Genomic DNA, 22115 nt, shown 5'->3' with positions numbered 1-22115 from the left:
AAGAAATGTGTCCAAGTCCAGTTTTTCAGGTTGCACACCAAAGATGAAACTAGCACATGTATGAGCTCAACTGAAAAATGGTTTGCTTATTTTTAAGAATTCAATAACAGGGTTGTATGAAGGCAGTACAGAAAGAATAGTCAGTAACTGAAGGAGTCTTAACTACAATAACTTGTAAAACTCAAGACACAATATCCCTTTCGAGTCTAAGTGGCTGTCTTTGGTTCCAATTTTTTTAACCACTTCCAAGTCAATGAAGCCTGGGTTATGCTTAGCAGCATAAATAAGGCACATCTGTACATATCTGAATTTTTTATGCTTTTTCACTGATGCCCTTGGGGGGCTTACAGTGAAGGGAAAACTGTCCCATAAGCCCCTCCACCTCCTTTTACCAGGTAGATATGTATTGGGGAGACAGTTCATAGAGAGCTTGAGAGCCAGGTGTAGATTTGCCAAACAATCTTCCTGAGCAGTAACATGTTGAAAGTGACCTTTAAGAAACTGTATTCAGCCAAATAAAATATACGACGTTAATATAAAAGCAGGTTCCCTGAGAGGAATAACAAACCATCCTTTAACAAATGGTAGAACCTGAGAAGATGCAACAGAATAGGACCTTTTGATTGAAAGAAGGAAAGAGAGGACAGTAGGGACAAATTAGAGCCAGTCCCACCAATGAAGGCATCCACGGGGCCACATGCAGACACTGGTAATCTGTGGGAGGGGACATACATAGGACAAGCAGAGGCTAGCAGAGGCTCCCCTGTTTGGCTTGGAGATGACCCTGAGCACCAGTGAGACTTCAAAGGTAGAGCACAAGGCAAAAATAGTGCATGGATGAAAATCATTCAAAAAAGGAAAAAAGAGGGGAAAGAGAAGGGAGATTGAAAGTCCCTGATGAAGAGGCCATGTGGAGACCAGCATAGTGCCTGAAAGTCTAAAAGAGCCAGGGATTTCCTGTGCCTCCACGATGCACTGCTTCTACAGTTGTGCACCAGAATTTTCTTGTATGTGGAAAAATACATATATTTAAACACTAGAACACTCTGAGTGCATCAAGACGCCCTGAGACATTTGTGAAGAGAGAATGACTGGCGGGGGGCGGGGGGCGGTGAGAATGATTTCTACAAAGAAAAAAAAATCCAATGTGTTTCTTTTGTCCTAGGCTGAATCCAGGCCACATGTCCTTTGATGGGAATGATAGACTCCACTGCACTATTTAAACTGGTGTTTCTCTCTCATTTTTTTTTTTTTTTGAGAGGTTTAAGTACATAGTTGATGCCTTGAAAATCCTATGCCCTTATTTTCCAGCGCTACAGTATTAATATTCTTGAACTTATGCTGTTCTGATGTTGTTTCTTAATCTCCTCCCATTAAAACTTCTCAATGTAAGTTTTATATACATGTTTATGTAACATCTATGACAAGAATATCTACAAAATATGGTATTCAGATTTAATCAGCTTGTATTGAGTACTCACTGTGAACCAGGCAGTGTGCTGTGCAATAGCATAGAGCACGTATGTCATCCTTCTATTGTTGCTGTGAAGTAGGCTTTTAAAAAAATTATTTATAAATAATTATTTATTCACAGGAAGTTGCAAAATATAGTACAGAGAGGTCTCTGTATTCTTGACCCAGTTTTCCTCAGCGGTATATCTTACCTCACTATAGTACAACATCAAAACCAGGCAGTTAACATTGATCCATTGTGTGTGTGTAGTTCTCTGCGATTTTATCACATGTGCAGAATTGTGTAACCACTGCATCCGAGATAAGAACTATTCTATCACTGCAAAGATCTCCCTTGTGCCACCCCTTTATACGCATCCACCGCCATTCTTAATCCATGGCAATCACGAATCTGTTTGACATCTTTGTAGTTCTATAATTTCAACAATGTGACATAAATGGAATCAGAGAAGATGTGACCTTTTGAGACTGGATTTCTCACTCAGCACAATACCCTGAGGTCCACGCAAGATGTTGCACGTACCAATGATTTGTCCTTTTTATTCCTGAATAGCATCCCATAGTGTGGATGTACCATAGTTTGCTTAACCATTCACCTGTTGCAGAAAATTTTAGTTGTCTCCAGTTTTTGGCGATTACAAATAAAGCTGCTATGAACATTTGTTTGCAGGTTTTTGTGACATTTTTTTTTTATTAAATTGCTTTTCAGAGCTAAGACTAAATAAGTTATCCAGAGCACTGTGCAGATTTCCAAACCCAGATGTTTTTACTTTATCTCCTGTGCTGTTTCCATGATCCCATATTAACCAAGAACCAATTGTTCTGCAGAAAGTGTTGAAAAGTAATGATTACATATTTGACTTCTTTTTTTTTTTTTGAGGAAGATTGGCCCTGAGCTAACATCTGCTGCCAATTCTCCTCTTTTTGCTGAGGAAGACTGGCCCTGAGCTCACATCCATGCCCATCTTCCTCCACTTTATATGTAGGACGCCTGCCACAACATGACGTGCCAAGCAGTGCCGCGTCTGCACCTGGGATCTGAACCGGCAAACCCCAGGTCGCCAAAGCAGAACGTGTGCACTTAACCGCTGCACCACTGGGCAGGCCCCTGCCTACTTCTTGATAAAACATTGGTTTCAGAATAATATCTGCTCAAAACTTGATTGCTTTTAGCATTATGGATGCACACTGATTCACTCATTTATTCACCACAACTATTATTTGAGTACCCATTAGGTGCAGGCCCTGTGCCGAGCGTCGGTCGAAGCAGGTGCCTGCCACATGTGGACTTTAACAAAATACTGTTTGCTGCATAGAGGTAGCTTGCTCCATGTTCGATGATTTTAACAGTTTTAAATTTTAGTTGGAAAATGTTTATTCAGAGTTAATGTGACTGCTATAATAATATTTCAATGTGTATTCTTAAATTTAAATTTGCTGAAAGATTTGGGTTAATATATTTTGCCTTATCTTAGGAAAGCAATTGCTGAGCATGCATGTACAAATACACAATCTAATTTTGTAAGATGTGCAATTGAGTACTTCTTTCAAACAGGGGTATGGGTCAGATGGATTTTCATTTATAGCTTGTTCACAAATTAATGATTTCTTCTGCTTATTCTATGTCCCTTTCTTCCAATAGCATGAAAAATTAATCAACCATCCACAGAGAACCAAAAGAATTTCTACAGATCCTCTGGGTAAGGAGTATTTGCTGTGTCCTCATTACAGTGGTGCCCTTTTTCTCCTCTATTTTGTATTTTATGTGAATCTTTTAACAAAAAAGAACAGAGAACTTTGCAATTAAGCAACCGTTAGGTTTATCAGCCTAATAATTGAATTTTCCTTCAGAAGCCATACACATATAGTCTAAATCATTCTCAAATACGGATGTAATTAAAACTGTTACTAAAATCTACAAGAAATATGAATGCTACTATTATTTTACTAAGATAACTAGTAGTTGCTTAGTTTAGTAAACAGACAACTATAGCTGGTTCTGAAATATGGACTATTAAGTTGTAAATCTTAAAGTGTGGTCAATTCAAATCTACATATGAAGGCAATAGAGCTATATTGGTATGAAACCACAAAGGAAACGTAATGTTTGATTGTGGTTATGTGTAATTCAATTACATAAATAGGATGCAGATTTCAGGGCAGAATTTGACACTTTTATTCTATTGTAGCCTTTGAAACAATTCATTTTGTGATGTTAATAGTTACTACTGTGATAATTTATTGGTCTTCAAAAGACATCAGTGAGTGTGTTTAGTCAGGCCCATCACTAATGGCATAGCATTCCATTTAGGGGTTATCTTTATGGATTTGTACAGAAAACTTTACTGACTTACATTGGAAGTAAGTAGGATGAGAATGAATCTTAGTGTTAGACACTCTCTCAGAAGCAATAAAACTGTTTTCAAAGAGAGAGCAGATGATGCGGCAAAAACAAAACAAAACAAAAAATCACCAAAGCTCAAACCCAAAACAACAGCAGCAATAGATGAAATCTCAGCAAGTTTAATGATGTTGTTAACTTTTGAAGAATTCGATGTTTAAATAAAAGCATTCTCACTACCCTTGTCAACAACCACCAGAGAGAACAAGGGTATCATGATCTTTCCAGTGCGTGCCAGGAAGTCCTAGGCTGTTACACAGCGCGGTCTTGCATGAGCAATGACCTCTGAGCTGCTGCAGGAAGGATGGTGGCAGATGAAGTTAGAGCAGGATAAAACTACGAGAAGTTTTAAATGCTAAGGTAAGAAGTTTAGACAATAGGAGGCACTTACAAGAGATTTTTTAACAAGGAACGGATAAGATCAGATTAGCTTTGAAAACTTCTCTCTGTTAGTTGTGTGGAAGACAAAAATCAGTCAAATCTGATAGCAGAGATATGAGGTAGGACCTTGTTTTTGCAACACTCCAGAAAGGAGAGGTGGGACATGATTAAAATCGAGTCTGTAAAGCTGCAAAGTTGGGGAAATGCCTGAGACATGTTTAGAGTTAGGGCCAGTAGGACTTGGGTGCCTGGGATGAGAAATAGGTTTTGTGAAATTTGAATGACATTACACGCTTTAGCTTACTCACCTGAGTGGCCACAGTCACTAGAAAAGTGAATAGAGTAAAGGATCAGGTGGAGAGGGGAAGGCCAAAGTTGATTTTGATTTTGGAAATACGGAGTTTGAATTGACTGTGGTATACACTGGTAAAGATGATTCGGAGACGAATATTGCAAATGCTATACCAGAATTTAGGAAAAGACAGCCAAAGATGAAGATACAGTAGATCTGGGATATTTCGCATAGAGGAGTTGGTTAAGGCAGTAAGAGCTGATGAATTCATCGAGAGGGGAGGACAGAAACAGAAGAGGCCTCAGAGAGGAAACAGTAATTCAGTAGTATTAGGAGGTAGAGAGTCAGCAAAGGGGAAAGAGAAGGAAGAGGAGAACCAGGGCTGGCTGTGGAACCGAAGGGAAGGAATAAAATGCTTTGTGGAAGCCAGAGAAGATGCTGACTGAGGGTCAGTTGCTGTACGTAGTAATTAGGAGGCCTTTAGGAAGCTTGGAAAGAAAGGCTTCAAGAGCGTTCTAAAAGAGGGCTCAGAACTCCTGAACAAGGGTTTAAGGAGTGAGTTGACTGTGATGAACTCGAGGCATCAAGTTTATATTAGGTGTGGAAAGATTTTATGGTAAAGGGAAGGGAGAGAGAACCCCGTAGCTTGAAAGAGGAGAAGAAGCAAGAAAAGAGGAGGCTTGAGTGTGTTTGTAAGGAGCATGGGAAGAACCTGTGGCGACGAGGTGATTAAGGAACAGGCGGGCAGGAAATTACTTGATGAAAAACACGGTGGGGGACAGAATCTGGCGAACACAGAGGAGTGAGGTTTTGTAAGAAAGTGATTTTTGAGATGAAAACAAGGTTATGAGGACTCAGGTCAAATGGCTTGGGTAAAGTTGGAGAAACAGACACTGGCTGAGTGAAACAGAAAGAGAGTGAGATTGGGGCTTAAGGATGGCAGAAAAGTTTAGGGGCACTGCTGTGGAAAACTTTAAGTTGAATTCAGGAAAAAGATTTTTTTAATGGGTTTATAAGCCGCTAAGGGTTCAAATGGTGTAAAAAGCATAGAGTTTGTTGATCACATTCAGCAGAGTTTCATAACCCTGGGCATCCCAGGAATTGATTGCAGCGTTAATATAGCAGGATTGGCAATTGACAAACTGAGAACAATGAAAGCTACAGAAGACAACAAATTTTATGGTGGATGCAACACCTTGATGTTCATGGCTGATCATTAGGAGCAGTATGGGTACAGAGGTATGTGAGATCCAGTAGAGATGACTGGGTGATTGGGGACATCAAAGGAATCACTGTATTAGTGATGGGGGCAAGAAACATACGAAGCAGGAGCAAAGGAGTAGAAGCTGTGAAAGTTTAGAGGTGGTGCCCAGCAATAATATTGAGAAGCTGAGACCATGGAGGTGGAATAGTTCTGGCTGATGATGAAACATGAGGATTAGCCATGAAAGTTAGTTTCTAATATGGAGTCAAGGCACAGGTCATTGATGCTGACAATATTAAGAAACCCTGTGGTCAGTGGTGTGACATTATCAACTGCATTGCTGATGATGTTGCCTGCTGATGGCAGGAGAGAGATGATGTGGATGGGGAGAAGAAGGCCTACCCATGTTGCATGAACATTAAAATGAATACCCTGCGTGATGAAAGCAGGATGTTGACTTGAAAGGGACATTGGAGAGCAAGGATGTGTTTGTTCCATTAAATCAGGTGCAATTTGTGTGAGTGGGTAGCTGGAAGGAATAGTTGAGTAAAAGGTGGCAGACACTTGTTCACACCGGACCAGGGAAACTGGTGCAGGGGTTAGCATGAGAGTGAGAGACCATGACTGTGATGCAGGCTCGGGCTGGTGGATGGAAAGAGGGAGACAGTAGGGCTTAGGGATTTTACTGAGAGTGATGGATCTGAGTTACACAATGAAAAAATAACCACCAATCAACAACAGAAAAATGGAATCCTGAGTTTAGGTGGTGGACAGGAGTTGCAGGGTAAGGGAAGGGGTATGCTGAACTTAGAGGATATATTCAGAGGTCATGTTTCTGGTTCTAAATAGTCCAGAAGCCAGGAGGAAAGCTGGGGTAAAGGACTTTCCACAGAACTGCTCTTTGGGTAGCGGAGCTTGGTGAGTTTGTGTGTATGTGCAGTCGGGGAGGCGGGTGGTGGTGGTGAGGATTGCCAAGCTGCTGGTATAATTTATGCATCAGATTAGTATTAATTAAGAAAAGGATTTTATGAACCTAAAAATATCCTTTAACTACTCAAAGCATGGTTGGGGACCCCTGCATCAGCATATCATCTGGGAACTTGTTAAAAATGCCAAGTTTTTCCCCCACCGTAGTCCTACTTAACTAGACTATCTGAAGCGGGGCTTAGAAACCGTGTTAACAAGCCCTGCAGGGAAAGTTAAAATTTAAGCATTTCTAACCCTCTCCCATAGTTTAGTTGTCTCAAGAGAAGACCCTAGAAATGGTGGGGATTCAAAGGCTCTTAACTGCCCACCTGGGTGGTCCCAAATCTTTCTAATGCTGAGAGGCCAAAGTGGAGAGCACGCAGATTCCGTGGGAACAGGTGTGGAGGGTTAGATACTCACAGCCTCCAGGAAAGAGTCCTCATGCTGGGTGTTCACGTGTGCCTGACAGACGCCCTGTGGGAGAACTTGCTCTACTGGCTGGCGGAGGAGCTCTCGGAAGAAAATGCCGAGTGTCTCTCCTCATCCCTCCCTCTGCGCCGCAGCACCATTCAGCTCATCAAACTGAAGAACCCCGATGATCTCACTGAACAGATCCACGCACTCCTTTGCTCCTGGAAAAAATCACTCCCAAATTCCACCGATAAACTCCGCCTTCTGGCTCGCCATCTCCGCAAGATCGGCAGGAGCGATCTTTCAAAAGAGCTCAAATTCAAGTGGGAAAATAAAGTGTTCACTGAACCACAGCAGTGGTTTGCTATGGCAGAGTAATGCCAGCTTGCTCCTTCTTTTGCCCTAGAAAAAGGTCAGAGTTGGTTTTAAGATTGTTTCTGTCAATATTTTACCAGCACTTCTCAAGTAATGTTGTTTGAAGTGAATCTTTTTGATTGATGTGCTGTTGAGACAAGCGGAGAAGCACTAATCAGGCCATAAGAAGCATTCCTGGGTTTGAGCGTCCTTCATGGTTCAGAGATGCATGTTCTGCAAGCATGGTTGTCTTGAGTTCAGCCAAACCAAATAGCGTTGTAATCGAGTTTGCCCTGCTTACATTTTAATAGCTGAGGTTGCTTTCTAAGTGAAAAGGAAAGATAATGACATGCAGAATCCCTTTTTTTTATTGCTACCTACATAAAAGTAAACTAGTTATGCAGGATTCCAAGCAACTAATTCACATGATGCGCATACCATGGAGCCCGCAGGTAACAATGAGAAAGAAATTGGGCTGCAGAGCCCTGGTGTGGAAGACGGCAAATCACTTTAAGAACACAGACAAGCTTGATTAAAATTAAAAACAGAGTAACACTTCAACCATTTACTGCCACAAATTTTTCTTTTATTAAAAACGTAGCTTGGAATAGGGAAAATCTCATATTTTAGTATGAGTGAAATGAGAGAGTGCACAGAAAATGAAACATCAGTGAAAGAATTCAGGGCCTTTTTCACCTGCTTAGGAAAACAACCTGCTTTCAAATCAGTTTGGCAGAAACCTTATTACTTAAGCTCTATATGTGCATCATTAAAAAACCTACCTGTAAAAATCCCCAAAACTAAAATAAAAAACTAATAATCCCAATGCCCTCTATCATTGATAATCCTGATCCTGTGTAGCATATAAGCTTTGAGACCTTGGAAAGCCTAAAGCACTGGGGCTCCCCAGTGTGATACCCGTGGGGGATTGCTGTTACCAAATTGCTGTTACCAATTCGTTAATGCAAAACCATCGGGGCCTTGACCTGCAAACATCCGTAGTGATTTGTTTATATTATTGAATACCTGAAAATTAATGAAATTGGATGGAACATTAAATATTTATATGGTTTTGAAATGTAAAGACAAGATTTCCTTCTACAAATTAACCAGGGACATAGATGTCTATTTGGTTATATATTGGAAAAGAGGACTCCAATTTTCCAACACATTCCTATTAAGAAACATTTTGTTAGTCAAGATTTGTATTATTTTTACATGTTTCCAAAAGGTACAATATTTTTCATGTGTCCTTGGAATGAAGGAAACACTGAAATGTTTATTGTTCTTATGACTACAAAATAACAAAAAGGTAAAGAAAATAAAATTCACATCTTCTTCCAAAACTGATTGCCATTATGAATATTTTGGCATATTTTCTTCCAGTTTTTCTTTTTTCCTGGAAGGACATGTTCCTATTTCTGTGTATAGATGTATATAAGCACAGTCACCTATGTGCTCACGCGCACACACACACGAATACATATAATCCCCTCACACATATTGCCTCACCCATTCACCTCCTCCGTACTCTCTCCCTCACTCACATTTCCTCACGCCCCCTCTCCATGTCCTCATACCCCCGTAAGGACTCTCACTTATTCAAACACACATCCCCTCCCACACACCTTTCACAAACACACTCTTGAACACATACCTACCTCTTACACGCACACAGACTCACATCCACATTCGTCCTTGCGTGTACCCTGTCACAAACACAGGTCCACCCATGTACCTCACTCCCACCTCTCTCATACCCACTTATTTACATACAACCCTCTCATGCATACAGTCTCTGATCCACTTGTACACTCTCACATATGCTTTCACAAACTCTCTCACACATACCTCACTCCCGCGTCTCACACACATTACTCATTAATATACATACCCCACAGACACAGGCGTGCAGACAGATACACCATCTCATATTACCCATATACCATACACGGCCGTACACTCTCTTCTCACACACCCCACTCCCACCTCTCTCTCTCGCTCATTCTTGCTCTCTCACTTTCTCACACACACACACTCACTCATTCATGCACTTCACATACATACCCTTACAGGCACCCATGACTTCATACACACACACTTTGACACACATCTTTTCCCAGAATTAAAAAAAATGCTTATCTTATTGCAACAGTAAAATGATACAAAGGTAAATAAAGGAAAAAATGGATCATCTCTTCGGCACTTCCTCTCCCTTAGGTAATAGAAGGAATCAGTCTGATATGTGGCACGTGGCTCACGTGTTCAGGGTGCCACATCCACATCTCACCCTAGTGCACCCTCTTCCCTTTCTGGTGGGCTGACCTGTGTGGACCTCATCAGCAATGCTCCGGCTTCTCATTGGGTTTGGGGAATGGGGCGCCCCAGCAGGAGACCGGGTGGAGGGAGGAGAGTGAGTTAGACTATTGCCCTTTCTTCCTTCCTTTGAATTCACCAGGGCCAGGCTGTGTCCCTCACCCAAAGGCCACTGCTCCCCTCCTCGCTAGGCGACTCTCTCTCGGGTTTTGGGAACTGCTCTTCCTCTCGTCTCTTCAAGTCTGGGGTTGTCACAGCTCTATGGCTGCACTGTCCCTTGTGGTTCTCCTATATCCTGCCCACCCTTTTAAGATAAAACCTCCTCTGATTATCCTAATTTGAGTGGATCATAAGTTTTTTATTGAGACTCTGACAGACACTTTTCATAGGGACCATACATATATTTTTTTCTAGAACGGGGTTCATATATTATACAGTTTTAAATATTAGTCTTATATTAAATTACGAGCATTTTCCAATGTCTTTAAATGTTTTAATAGCTGCATAATATCCCATTTCAGAGTCATGCCATAATCTTAGTATTACCTATTTTTTAAAATTTAAAAAATGCAATGATGCATATATATTCTCTTATCTCTCGCTTTTTTTATTCAACTTTATGTTGTTGAAATTCATCCATGTTGTTTGTATGTCCCTTCTTACTAATGTATAATATTCCCTTTTATGCATGTACTACAAATTCCATCTCTCTTCCACTGTAGATGGCATGTCAGTAGATTCTAGTTTGGAGCTATCATGAACAATGTTTTATGAAAATTCGTATATACCTTTTAGTGAACATATATATTTATTTCTTCCAGGTATATACCTAAGAGTACAATGATTAGTTGCCATAATTAACTTAAACTTTCCCCTTTTGCTGTGTATTCAGGTGACTTCCTTCTTTTCCTAAAAATAATACTGTGGTGGCCATTTTTCTACCCATGTATGTAAATTATTATTTCACTAGCATAAATTTTTAGAAGTAGGATTACTTGCTAGGAGCATTTTCAAGGCTTTTGATACACATTGCCAATTTGCCATTTTATATTCTAATCATCATGTTGTAAAGATTCTTAGGAAAACAGTATTTTTAAGTCTATATACAAATGGATTAACTTGAGGCACATAACATGATATTCTGTATCATAGATAAGCTGGATTGTCTTCAATTGCTCTATTGAGACAAAAAAGAGACTGGCTTAAATATTTTACAATATTTTCTCTACTAATGAAGAGAGTACATTCCATTGCCATTGCCATTTTTAAAAGTATCAGAAGGAGAAACAATATAGAAGACATATGAACAGATTCCAGGATGTCAGACAGCTTGTGGTATCAATACATAGCTAAATTACAATGAAAGGAATGTTAAATTCATTCATTCAATAGGTATACATTGAACACAACCTCGGGAAAACGCAAGCTGTCCAATGCTAGGAACACAAAAATGAGTAAGAGACAGTCACCTGGGTTAGGTCTTCTGTTTAAAGGAAGAATGAATGACCAAGATCAACATAGTGTTTATTGCCTGTAATGAACCAGGCTCTTTGTGCTTTGCCCTGTACAAGTACTCACTTGTTTAATCCTCCCAACGTCCTGTGAGGTAGTACACCGCCCCATTTTACAAGAGAGGAAATTGGAGGTTAGAAAGATTGAGTGCCTTGCCTAAGATTAGAAATGAGTGACAGGATTCAAATACAGGCAGTTGGCTTGGCTTCCACCATACCATGTTGCCACCAAGCTAAGGAGACGAAAGAAAGGAAATGGACATATCTATCAGCCTAAAATTTCTTTATTCCTACTCCTCATTTTGCAAAACAACATTTATAATTCATATCAATGGTGCAAATAGACATTAATTTTGAGGATAGGTGGGGGAGGGGCAGGAGGTGGGAGGAGAGTGTGATGTTGACATGATTGATATTTGTCTCAGATCAATTAGTTAAATGCTCTCTTAGACTTAAGAGACTGACAGGTTAGGGTAATATTGCAAATTGACCTAACACAAATTGGTGATGTGTAAATATTGGGCTATTTCCAGCAGATATCAGTAGTCACCAATAATTAGAGCTACTTTGACACAACTTGGCTACTCAGGCACATCAAGAGCCTTTCAAAATAGTGGTTGCAAAACAGGACCATTTAGCAATTAAGCATTGGGTACCATTCCTGAGGTGCCTGTTTTATAGCATAGATGGGTAAGAATGCTTTTACCATTTAGAGTCAATCTACATATCTTGAATAACAACCATTTCACTAATGAAAACCCATTCATCATTTTCCTAATTATTAAGCACGAAATTTGACAAATAAAATGTTCTAACACTTATTATTCTGATTAACAAGACCTATGATAAACCATAGCTACCTTGGTCAAATGCTTACCGTATCTGGAATGTAAATTCATGATTAGAGCAATTGATTATTCCTAAAAAATATAGCTTAAATGAACACACACACAATGTCACATTGTATATTCCAAAGTATTATAAAGTAAAATTGAAACACTTTAACAAGTAAGCTGGGTAGGCTTTGCATCATAATCCAATTTTCAAAATAGCTAAATTTTATGGGGCGAGTTCTGTTTTCCTAATCCAGTGTTTCTCAATGGTGGTCTTATTGGCATTTTGAATGAAATATATACATTTTAAGTCACCTGAACTGGCTCATGCATTGCAGGCCATTCAGTATTGCTGACTTCTGTCCACCAAATGCACAGAGCACCCCCTCACCCTAGTAAGTGTGAAAAACAAAATTCCTTCCATGTAGTTGCAGTCATGGGGGTCGGGGGCATTGGGAGAGAATGGAAGCGCTATACTGGATTTAAGAATTGGATACCGTGGACCTTGAGAGAGGATGTTGAGAACCACTGTTTTAATCAAATTTTGGCTTGAAGCAGGGCATAAAAGAAACAGGTAGAATAAGTTAAGGGAAATTTAGAACATTATAAGCAAAAGAGGACCCTACCTTAAACTCTTCAACTGCTATCAGTGTTTGCAAGAAATGTCCACTGCCCAGAAACATTCTCAGTGAGTGGTCTCCTTTGAATTATAATCCAGAGCTGTGCTACAGAACACGAAGTTTTTCTAAGGTACAGAGTCAGACTCCCTGAAGTTAGAAGAGCAGCAGTTCAGAAGAAGAGGGAAATACTGAGTGAGGTCAAATGGTGGCTGATACAGGTCCTGGGTTTGCCCCGTAGCTTCACCAAACACGTCTTCTGTGATCTCACCTCATCAGAATGCCCCTGTGCTATGTCTAGATGTATTGACACACGTCACATCATTTAATCCTTAATTGGCTCCTTCTCCCTTGTTTCCTCCACTGACACTTTCAACGTCCTCTACTCTGCAATTAATTACATAACACAGTGAATAATTTGCATTTTACTTATGGTTATTACTTATGTTTTGAACGCCCCACCTTAGTGCATGCTATGCAAAGGTCAGGGAGCTTGAGTCTTTTGTTCAGTGATGTGATCCTGTTACTTCGAATTCTGTCTGGCACTCAGTGAATGCTTATCTGTTTTGTTATCCTTACTTCACAAATGAGAAAACTAACTCAGACATAGAGTGACACTTAGCCAGTGGTGGAGCCTGGCTTAGAGCCCAGATGATTCCGTTTTCAAAGTCCTTTGTCCCTTACTTCCAACTTTCTGCCACCAGCTACCCCCCGACCCCAAGTCTTTTCTCTTCCATAACTCTAGGTAATATTTCTAGTTCTGTGAACACCCAAGACTGGGCTAATTGGCCAGGGTACCCTAGTCTGAAGTCTAGTTATAGCAATTCTATACCCTGTTGTAATTGCTTATTTATCTGTGTTTTTCTCAAACCAGTTGGTAAGTTTCCTGAGGGCAGAGACTGAACTTTGTTCATCACTGAATTTCTAGTACCCTGCACGGGTCCCAGCACACAGTAGGCAGTCAATAAGTCTTTGTTGAGTTACGCATGAATAACATCTACACACTGACATGCTAGGACTCTCTTTTACTGTTCCGTCTTCCTTCTGGAAGCAACTCTGTGGCGGCAGATGTCATGTCTGAAAAGGTGAAAGTTAGCTCGGACTATAAACATCTGCCCTACCATTGATTAGGCTGGAATAACAGACACAGCTGAAGCCAGCTGCAAAGTTAACAGGATTCAATATTAGTCCCCAAGACACACCGCAGCTATAAAGTGTCACCTTCTTTGAGTGACTGCTGCCTTCTTACACACTGAGAAACTGCTCTCCAAAATCAGAGACTATCAGAAACTTTGCTGTTTGAAATCAGATCAGCAAGAAAGAAATATCCCTCTCTTGCCTGGAGGGTTTAAGTCACTTTGACACTGAAAAACAGTCTCAACTAACAACCCAGGCTCAGAGCTTCAGATAAAGGGTTTCTGGATACGACATTGCAGAATTATCTCAAGATTAATGTTTCCAACGAAACAAGGCTCAAGGTCCACTTAGCCATGCCCATCTGATGTTGATGCCCTTACATAAGCTCTGCTTTGTTTTGAGCCTGTCAAGATGCTTAACTCCACCCTACTCCTCTGTCCTAAAATAACTCTCTTTGCCTTTGTCTAGTGAGACACCATTGTTCCCTTGGCATGCAATCTCCCTCATTGCAATGAGTCAATAAACTCCACTTTGCTGAACTTTAAGTGTGTCGCTGGTGGTCTCAGGCTGATTGGGCTTCGACACCTTTGCTTCTGTGCTCCAGCCCAGTGGTGCTCAAATTGGCTGCACCTTAGAATCAGTGGCGGTGGGGGGTGGGTGCTGGGGGGGGGGTGGACCCATCCTGAGAAAATTCTGATTGAAGCAGTCCAGAAATCAGAATGTTAAAGCTCTCCAGTTAGTCTGCAGCCAGGGCTAAGAATCATTCTTCTAGCCAAAGGGATCCAGAAAACCCTGGAGTGGGCGTTAAAATTCAGTTTCAGAGGACTGCAACTCAGCCCTCTAAATCAGCACCTTTGGCTATAGACCTGAGGAATGTGTATTCTTAGTGAATACCTGAAGCGATATTGAGGCATGTGGAAGTTTAAAGACATTGCCTGCTGGATTTACTTCCTGTCTAATTTTTATTTTTCTTGGTTAGCACAGAACCAAGAGTAACATAGGAAAGAGAAGGAACAGGGCAGGCTCTGTGCTGTACTGAATACAAAAGGCTTTTTCTCTTAGTTTATAGTCATCTTTGAGACAATTTATCTGTTCACAAGACTAAGCAGGGTGGAGTTGGGAGCTGAGACCAGGAATTGGGATAGTTGAAAAGGAGGAACACTTGACCCAGGCCTCCTGGTAACAGAGGAACCAAATACAGAGCTGTAGGAATCTCTCTGAATGAGAATAGCCCTGCCACCATCACAAAGATGAACCGACTCCCTTGGAAGCTGATTATTGTGCATCTTTAAATCTGGTCCCATTAATAGACTACACACCAATCATAAACTGTGATTTAATATTTTTGATCTTTTCTCTGATTTTAAAGAGCAAAATCATGTTCCATTGTACTTTTTGTATGCTAGTAAAATTTAAAATGCACTGTATTACATTATATTCTTTCTAGAACTTCTGTTTGATCATTTTTACATATGCTTAGGGCCTCAGAAGTTGAAAGGGACCCGGGCCTTGCTCCACCTGAAAGGCCCTGTCCGCGCCAGACTAGCTGAAACTCTTCTTTAAAAACAGTCACTGCAAATGCCCAGATGCCACCACAAGAGGGCCTCTGTGTCTCAGATAAAGTTCAGGACACTTTCAAGACTTTACAGAGAAATGTGTTTGTTGTCAAAGGACTGTTTTGTGTGATACTATAAAAATTTTTTTTAATAAAATTATTTTAGATTAGAGAGCATAAATTGGCCCATGGCCAACATATTGTTAATGTGCATCACTTTGTGGCTAACTTCTGTTCCAATATTCTGTAATGTCCAATTCCCATTTGATATGAAGAATCAAAGTTTACAGAAACTACTGAATTTATAGAGGTCTTTATGTTAGATTGCATCTTCTGTTTCTTCAACCAAATCAACAGAAATAATAATGCAATCTATTATTGATCATTGGAATTGATGTGTGCAATCTCTTTGAAATTGCTTGGAAATAGAAATTGAGACTATAAACTATTGATAATTCTATGGAATAAATGTAGTTTTGACTCACTTCACTTTTCAATAAATGCTATTGACTGACAGGATTCCTAAAGAATTATCTCCCACTTTTTGAAAGGTTCTGAATGGAGCATTGGTATGGTTTGTCAGTACATAAAAATGGCTAACATACATTAAAAATGGATTTCTGAATTAAGATTATTATTTAAAAATAAGTGATTTTTTCAGTATATTATTTTTAGTTGTGACTTTAAAATAATATATTTCCTGAGATAAATGCTAAAAAAAGCTGAATATTATCCCTCCCACAAAGCATCACAAAAAACATATGTTGTGATGGCAATAAAACAGCTCCGGAACATAAAGCAAATGAGCAGCACGACTGAAAATAGTCTCATACACAAGGAAGACCACTAAAATGTGATTGAGAATATTAAAATGTTTGCCACTCCTCTTTGAGAGAGGATTATACATTCCTATCCCATTGATGTTACTCTTGGTCATATGATTTAGAGTGCCCAAGGAAATATGAGTGCCATGTTTGAGCAGAAGTTTAAGAACCATTGAGTGGCTCCACCATGTTTCTTTTCTCTCTTCCTTGAGACCAGCAATGTCCCAGTGTATGCTCTTCCATTAGTCTGGATCCTGGAGCATGGAAGAGATCCACAGTCTATTTGTTACACGTATGTGAAAAATATGTTTTTGTTGTTGTAACTCTCTGTTATTCCGATTGGCACAGTTAATTTACCAAGCATATATCAACGCTATCAGACCTCAATGAAGAGAGTAAAGCCATGAACTCTATAAACAAGGCAAAAAAAAAAAAAAACCAAAAAAAAAACTGATGAGAAGGGCAGCAAAAACGCAAGATTAGAATCATTGTTAGTGTTAACAGCAGACTGCTATAGCAAATGGGGGAAATTAGTCGTCCTTATAGGAATGGTAAGCCTAGATATTATGCCACTGTAGAAAGATTGATAATAGATACCAATTTATTGAGTGCCAGCTATGTGCCAAGAGCTTTCGATGTATAATTTCATTTCATTTTCATAAGCATCCTTCAATTCGATGCTATTATTTTTCTTTCCTACATGATGAAACAGGTTTTGAAATGTGAAGTTCATTCATTTATGCATTCCCTTGTGCATTTGTTCACTTATTCACTCATTCGTAATTCAATCAACACATATTTATTAAGCAACTTATTACATCCCAGGTAGTGAAGTTAGGTTTTTAAACCCCTTCTTATCTGATTTCAAGGTCTATGTTCTCATCATTCCATAAAACTCTGTCGTAGGTAGAATTCTAAGATGACCCCCAAGATTTCCCACTCACTTGCCATATACACTCTGAATAGTCCCCAGGACTGTGAATATTTTGGATTTAACTTCCAGGATTAGGTTATGCTATACGACGTAGTTGAGTTTATTTACTCACTTATTTTTCATTTTTTGAGGAAGATTAGCCCTGAGCTAACTGCTGCCAATCCTCCTCTTTTTGCTGAGGAAGGCTGGCCCTGAGCTAACATCCATGCCCATCTTCCTCTACTTTATATGTGGGATGCCTACCACAAGATGGCTTGCCAAGTGGTGCCATGTCCACACCGGGATGGAACCAGCGAACTGGTGAACCCCGGGCCGCCGAAGTGGAACATGTGCACTTAACTGCTGCGCCACCTGGCTGCCCCCGCAGTTCACTTTAAAATATGGAGACGATTCAGGTGGACCTGATCTCATCTCACCAGCTGGTTTCAGAAGGGGAAGTTAGAATTAGAGCATGAAAGAGATTCCAGATGAGAAAAGTTCTCAATTCCTGAGAGAGGGGGCCACATGGCAAGGATCTAAGTGGTCTCTAGGAGAAGAAAGCTGTCCCCGATGACAGCTAGCAAGACAATAGGGACATCAGTCCTACAACCACAAGAAATTGAATTCTGCCAACAGTCTGATGGAGCTTGGAAAAGTACCCCTAGTCATACCTCCAGATGAGGACACAGTCAGCCAACATCTTGAATTCAGCCTTCTGAGACCAAGCTTGAGCAATGGTCTAGCTAAAATGTGCCAGACTCTAGACACATGGAAACTATGAGTACGTAAATAGGTGTTTTTCAAGTCAATAATTATGTGATAATTTGTTACACAGCAATAGGGAATTAATGAATTCAGCTTTAGGTTGATAACTTTGAATCATTAATAAAAGTATACCTTATATTCAGAATTATTTGCTTGAGAAAGTAGGAAATATGATGGTAGAGTTTGGAAATATTTTCAGTCAATAAAGAGCTAGGCAAAGGAAAAAGTGTTGAGAAATGGTTATAATACAGGATCAGTAGAAGCTTCCCTCTAAATCCGGAAGTTATGATTGTATTTTCTATGATTTCATGACCTAAGTCCCTTCTTTTCAAATTTATTCTATGGATTTTATGAATTTTGCCAGATAAGCTATTCGAGTTATTTGTTGACTCTGGGTGAAGGCTTGCGGCAGTAATGATCCACCCATAATATGACTTTGAACATGAGATATTTTTCAGGGCCAGGAGTCATTTAATTTAAACATTTCCATTTTAAAAAAGTTGTTATGACTACATAAGTCTCTGCAGCAGCTGGCTAGATGTCTTCATTTTTTTCATTTATGTGAGACTCAGAGTCTATTCAAAAGCTTTTCTCCTGAGAATAGTAGGAGCAAATGTAAGGGCACTTTCATTATTAAAGTCTTTTATTTCAATGCGCATATTTCCTACAATAACTTTGACCTCTCCTCACTCATGCCTTTCCTCTGTTCTAATTTATGTAGTAGAGGTTAAATATTCTTTGAACATTTGAGATATTTTTGACATCTCCATAATTTTTGTGCAAGATACTTTTTATTTAGCCTTAGCAGTAGTCTGTAGCAAAAGCTTCATGAATAATTTTTATTTTCCCTATTCATATATGCTTCCATAATAAAATGTCACTTAAATAAAATACATGGAAAATAAATGATCTTTATTTTAAGAGAATTCTTTCCGTATTTTAAGATCTATGTGAAATATTACTTGGTATTATTAGAAGAGTTTGAACAAGATGCTACATGAAAGGATTTAAACAACATGATCTTGAAAATTTACTAAGTCTAACAAATACAAAAATACGGCACAAATGCAGCAAACTGGTCATCCAACCCACAGAATTATGAAGTGAAGTCTTGCCATGAGAAATTATCCTCAGCTTCCTAAGTAATGGATCTTCTTGTAGCTTCTGCCTTGAAGTGGGCTCCATTATTTATTAGTATTTACTGTCAGGATGCCCTTCATCCAGGTTCCATTTCCTTTTGTTTCATTTTAATTTGCTGCATTGAATTATAGGTCTCCATTCAAGAAAACAATCCTCTACTTCTTTGTTCTTCTCGTGTATTTGGGAATGTAATTACCTTTGGATTCAGGATGTTGTTTCAATTAACGTCTCCAGTTGTCTTTTTAGAAGAGGGTTTTTCCTGTCTTGTCTGTTTGGGGTTTGCATTGTTTTGAATAGCATATAAAGAAGTTAAATTGCCACTCCTAGTCATTAAATAGAATACTGTAGTCAGCTCTAAAGGAGTTAGTTACCTCGTTTATAAAATCTGGCAGAGAAACAACTCTGCCTTCGCAGAAGAGTCTGCATTAGAGTATGTAAAAATTGCATAGTACAAGCTGTGAAACTACTGCCCTGTGACATATGTGAAAGCATCCGTATTAGATTATGGGTCAGATGTCCTGAGTCTCTAGTTCAGGTTCTGAAACTAATTCACGGTTGACTTTTGGCAAGCCCCTTACTATCTCTGTCTCAATTTCCTTCACTTAAAGATGAAGGGATTGGATATATTGGGGATAGCATATATACTGCTTGAGCGTTGTTATCCTTCTCCCATTCCTACATATGTCCATAAGACAAAGTTGATCATGAGACAATTCGTTCATTCATTTATTCAAATTCAACCAAAACCCTCATTCTTAAACTCAGCAGTTTTCAACATACTTGTTAACATAGATATCACTTAACATGAAACAGTATACCACTCCTGGAATTGACAGTCTCCAATCCTCTTCTGTTTTTCTACTGTTCTACGTTTCTTGCCTGTACAAGGAATTTTGCATGACCTCACACAGTGCTCCATTTTGCTCCAGTTCTTGCCTATGTGCCTTGCTTACCTGCCCTTCCCTTCCTGCATGACACACTTTGTTCCTGAGTAGAATGGACCTCTGGGACAGTGATTCCCAAACATGAGTAGGCATCAACATCTGTTGAAACACAGATGGCTGGGCCTCCACTCCCAGTTACTGATTCAGAAGGTCTGGGGTAGGACCCATGAATTTGAATTTCTAACAAGTTTCCAGGTGATTGTGCGACGCTGGTCTGAGGATCACATTTGAGAACCACAGCTTTCTAGAAGAACATTCCTAAACCTAGAGTTCATGTATCTCAAAGGCATTCATGGATAGAATTCAGAGTTGATGAAAAAAGATGGGATAAAATCCATATTTTTACAAGCATAGTTTTACTAACCTACTCTGAATATAGGCAATAAATCACAGAAATATTAATACTACTTGATTTTGCCACAATAGAAATCAGAGATATTTTCATGTCTTACAATTGTTTCAGATATCTTGAAATATAGTATATGCACATCACTACTTTGACGTAATATTGGTTATTCTCCTCTCATTAGATTTTGTAACTTTATGAGTTATTAAAAGACCAGATATTACTATATCTCAATTAAAAATTTATTGATGCCTGTATTTCCATGTAGTTTCCCTGTTGTAATTTTATATATTTTATTTTAAACATAGAAAGTATCATTTTGAATAGAATTCATAGGCTTTCTCCATCTGCCTGAAGCGTTCATGGCAGGGGACAGGAACTCCTTTCCTAAAGGATGGGTTTAGTGAAGACTTTAAGAGTAAGTCGTAGTTCACCTACCAGGACCATTCTGGTCGTACAAACACTATCCAAGGATCTGGTAGCAACAGAATTGGAGGTGCTGGGTGAAGTCTACTTCTAATCCTCGGTGCACCTGAGGAGGGAAATGTCAAGCTATGTGACTGGACGAAGGAACTACACATTAAATTTTACGTTTCCTATGTCATTTTGCTATTGGATATGGCACTACAGGGAGATGCTACTGATACTTTTTTTAGTTTAATTTTCCCTTAGAGCAATGGTTCTCCAAATGTGGCGGTGGGGGGTCAAAACTCTTTCGGGGGATCTGGGCAGATGAAATAATAACACTGAACTAACATATTATTGGCCCTCTTTCATTCTCGTTCTCTTTTCAGTATCCATTGGAGTTTTCCAGAGGCTACATAATGTGTGATGACTGAGTGTAAAAGCAGATATGAGACCCCAGCTGTTTTTTATCAAACCGGGTGTTAAAGAGATTTACAAAAATTTAAACAATTTAATTTTTTTTTTGTTTTGGAAAATATAGTTATTTTTAGTGAAAATACGTTTTTTATGTTAACATGCACTGGATTTATAATTGTTATTTTTAAGTGAATTAACCAATAATTGTTTAAAAAATTTCTGTTTTAATTTATAATGTGGCAAATATAGCTAGATATAACCAACGGAAACAAAAGCACGTGATCTTCTATTTTTTAAAAGTGGAAAGGGGTCTTGAACTATAATGTTTTTTCCTTAGAGAATTTATAGCCTAAGGAATATAATTATTAAAATATCGAAGAGTCTGTTAATGACCATGTACTCTTGCCAGGTCTGAACCAAGCACGTAAAAACTGGCTCTTCCTCGGGAATTTACTAAGACCATCTACATTGACAGGAACTAATACATAAGTATAAATATTTATCTGTCTGTCTGTCTGTATATATCTATAGAGAGAGAACAGATCAAGCAGGAAACATACGTGATTTAAAGAGGATTTTTACAGAGGTCCAATAGCTTTAGGGAAGGACAAGGTTAAACGGCAGCGACGTTGGAGCACCAGGTTGAGCTGGTGGCCACACCTGTGGCATGTGACGGCATGTCAGGATGTTTTCCTTCCCTCCAAGTCTCCTTTACTTACTTGCCGTTTTTATTACAAGAAGCAATAAGACAAAGTACGAATGTTGCAGACAGAAAACGCCCTGAGTAAAATTCTCACTGAAGTATGAATAATTGCCGTCCAAACCCCTAGAAGCCAGGCAGGGAATGCAGGAGCACAAAGCCCTGACGGTGTTGGGCAACGTTGGATCGTAAACTAGATTGCATTTCATT

General features: G+C 39.3%; 1 protein-coding gene across 6 annotated transcripts in view; it reads left to right on the top strand.

Moving 5' to 3' along the window:
- Nucleotides 1-21471, top strand: part of DTHD1 (death domain containing 1) — a 77746-nt gene extending 56275 nt beyond the window's left edge. For 4 of the 6 annotated variants that reach the window (XM_014859349.3, XM_070506067.1, XM_070506071.1 and 1 more), the window contains 2 exons: nt 3116-3173; nt 7187-9603. In XM_014859349.3, the coding sequence (XP_014714835.3) occupies nt 3116-3173; nt 7187-7506 (378 nt within the window). In that variant the 3' untranslated portion in view covers nt 7507-9603. Of the gene's footprint in view, nt 1-3115; nt 3174-7186; nt 9604-21177 lie in introns of those variants that run through there. The other 2 variants (XM_070506066.1, XM_070506069.1) reach the window with 2 other exon arrangements.
- Nucleotides 21472-22115: the final 644 nt, after the last annotated feature.

Source organism: Equus asinus, chromosome 3 (genome assembly GCF_041296235.1).
Source record: "Equus asinus isolate D_3611 breed Donkey chromosome 3, EquAss-T2T_v2, whole genome shotgun sequence".
In the NCBI taxonomy this organism is placed as follows: domain Eukaryota; kingdom Metazoa; phylum Chordata; class Mammalia; order Perissodactyla; family Equidae; genus Equus; species Equus asinus.
The sequence above is the reverse complement of the archived record's forward strand: the minus strand, read 5'-3'. Positions and strand labels throughout refer to the sequence as shown.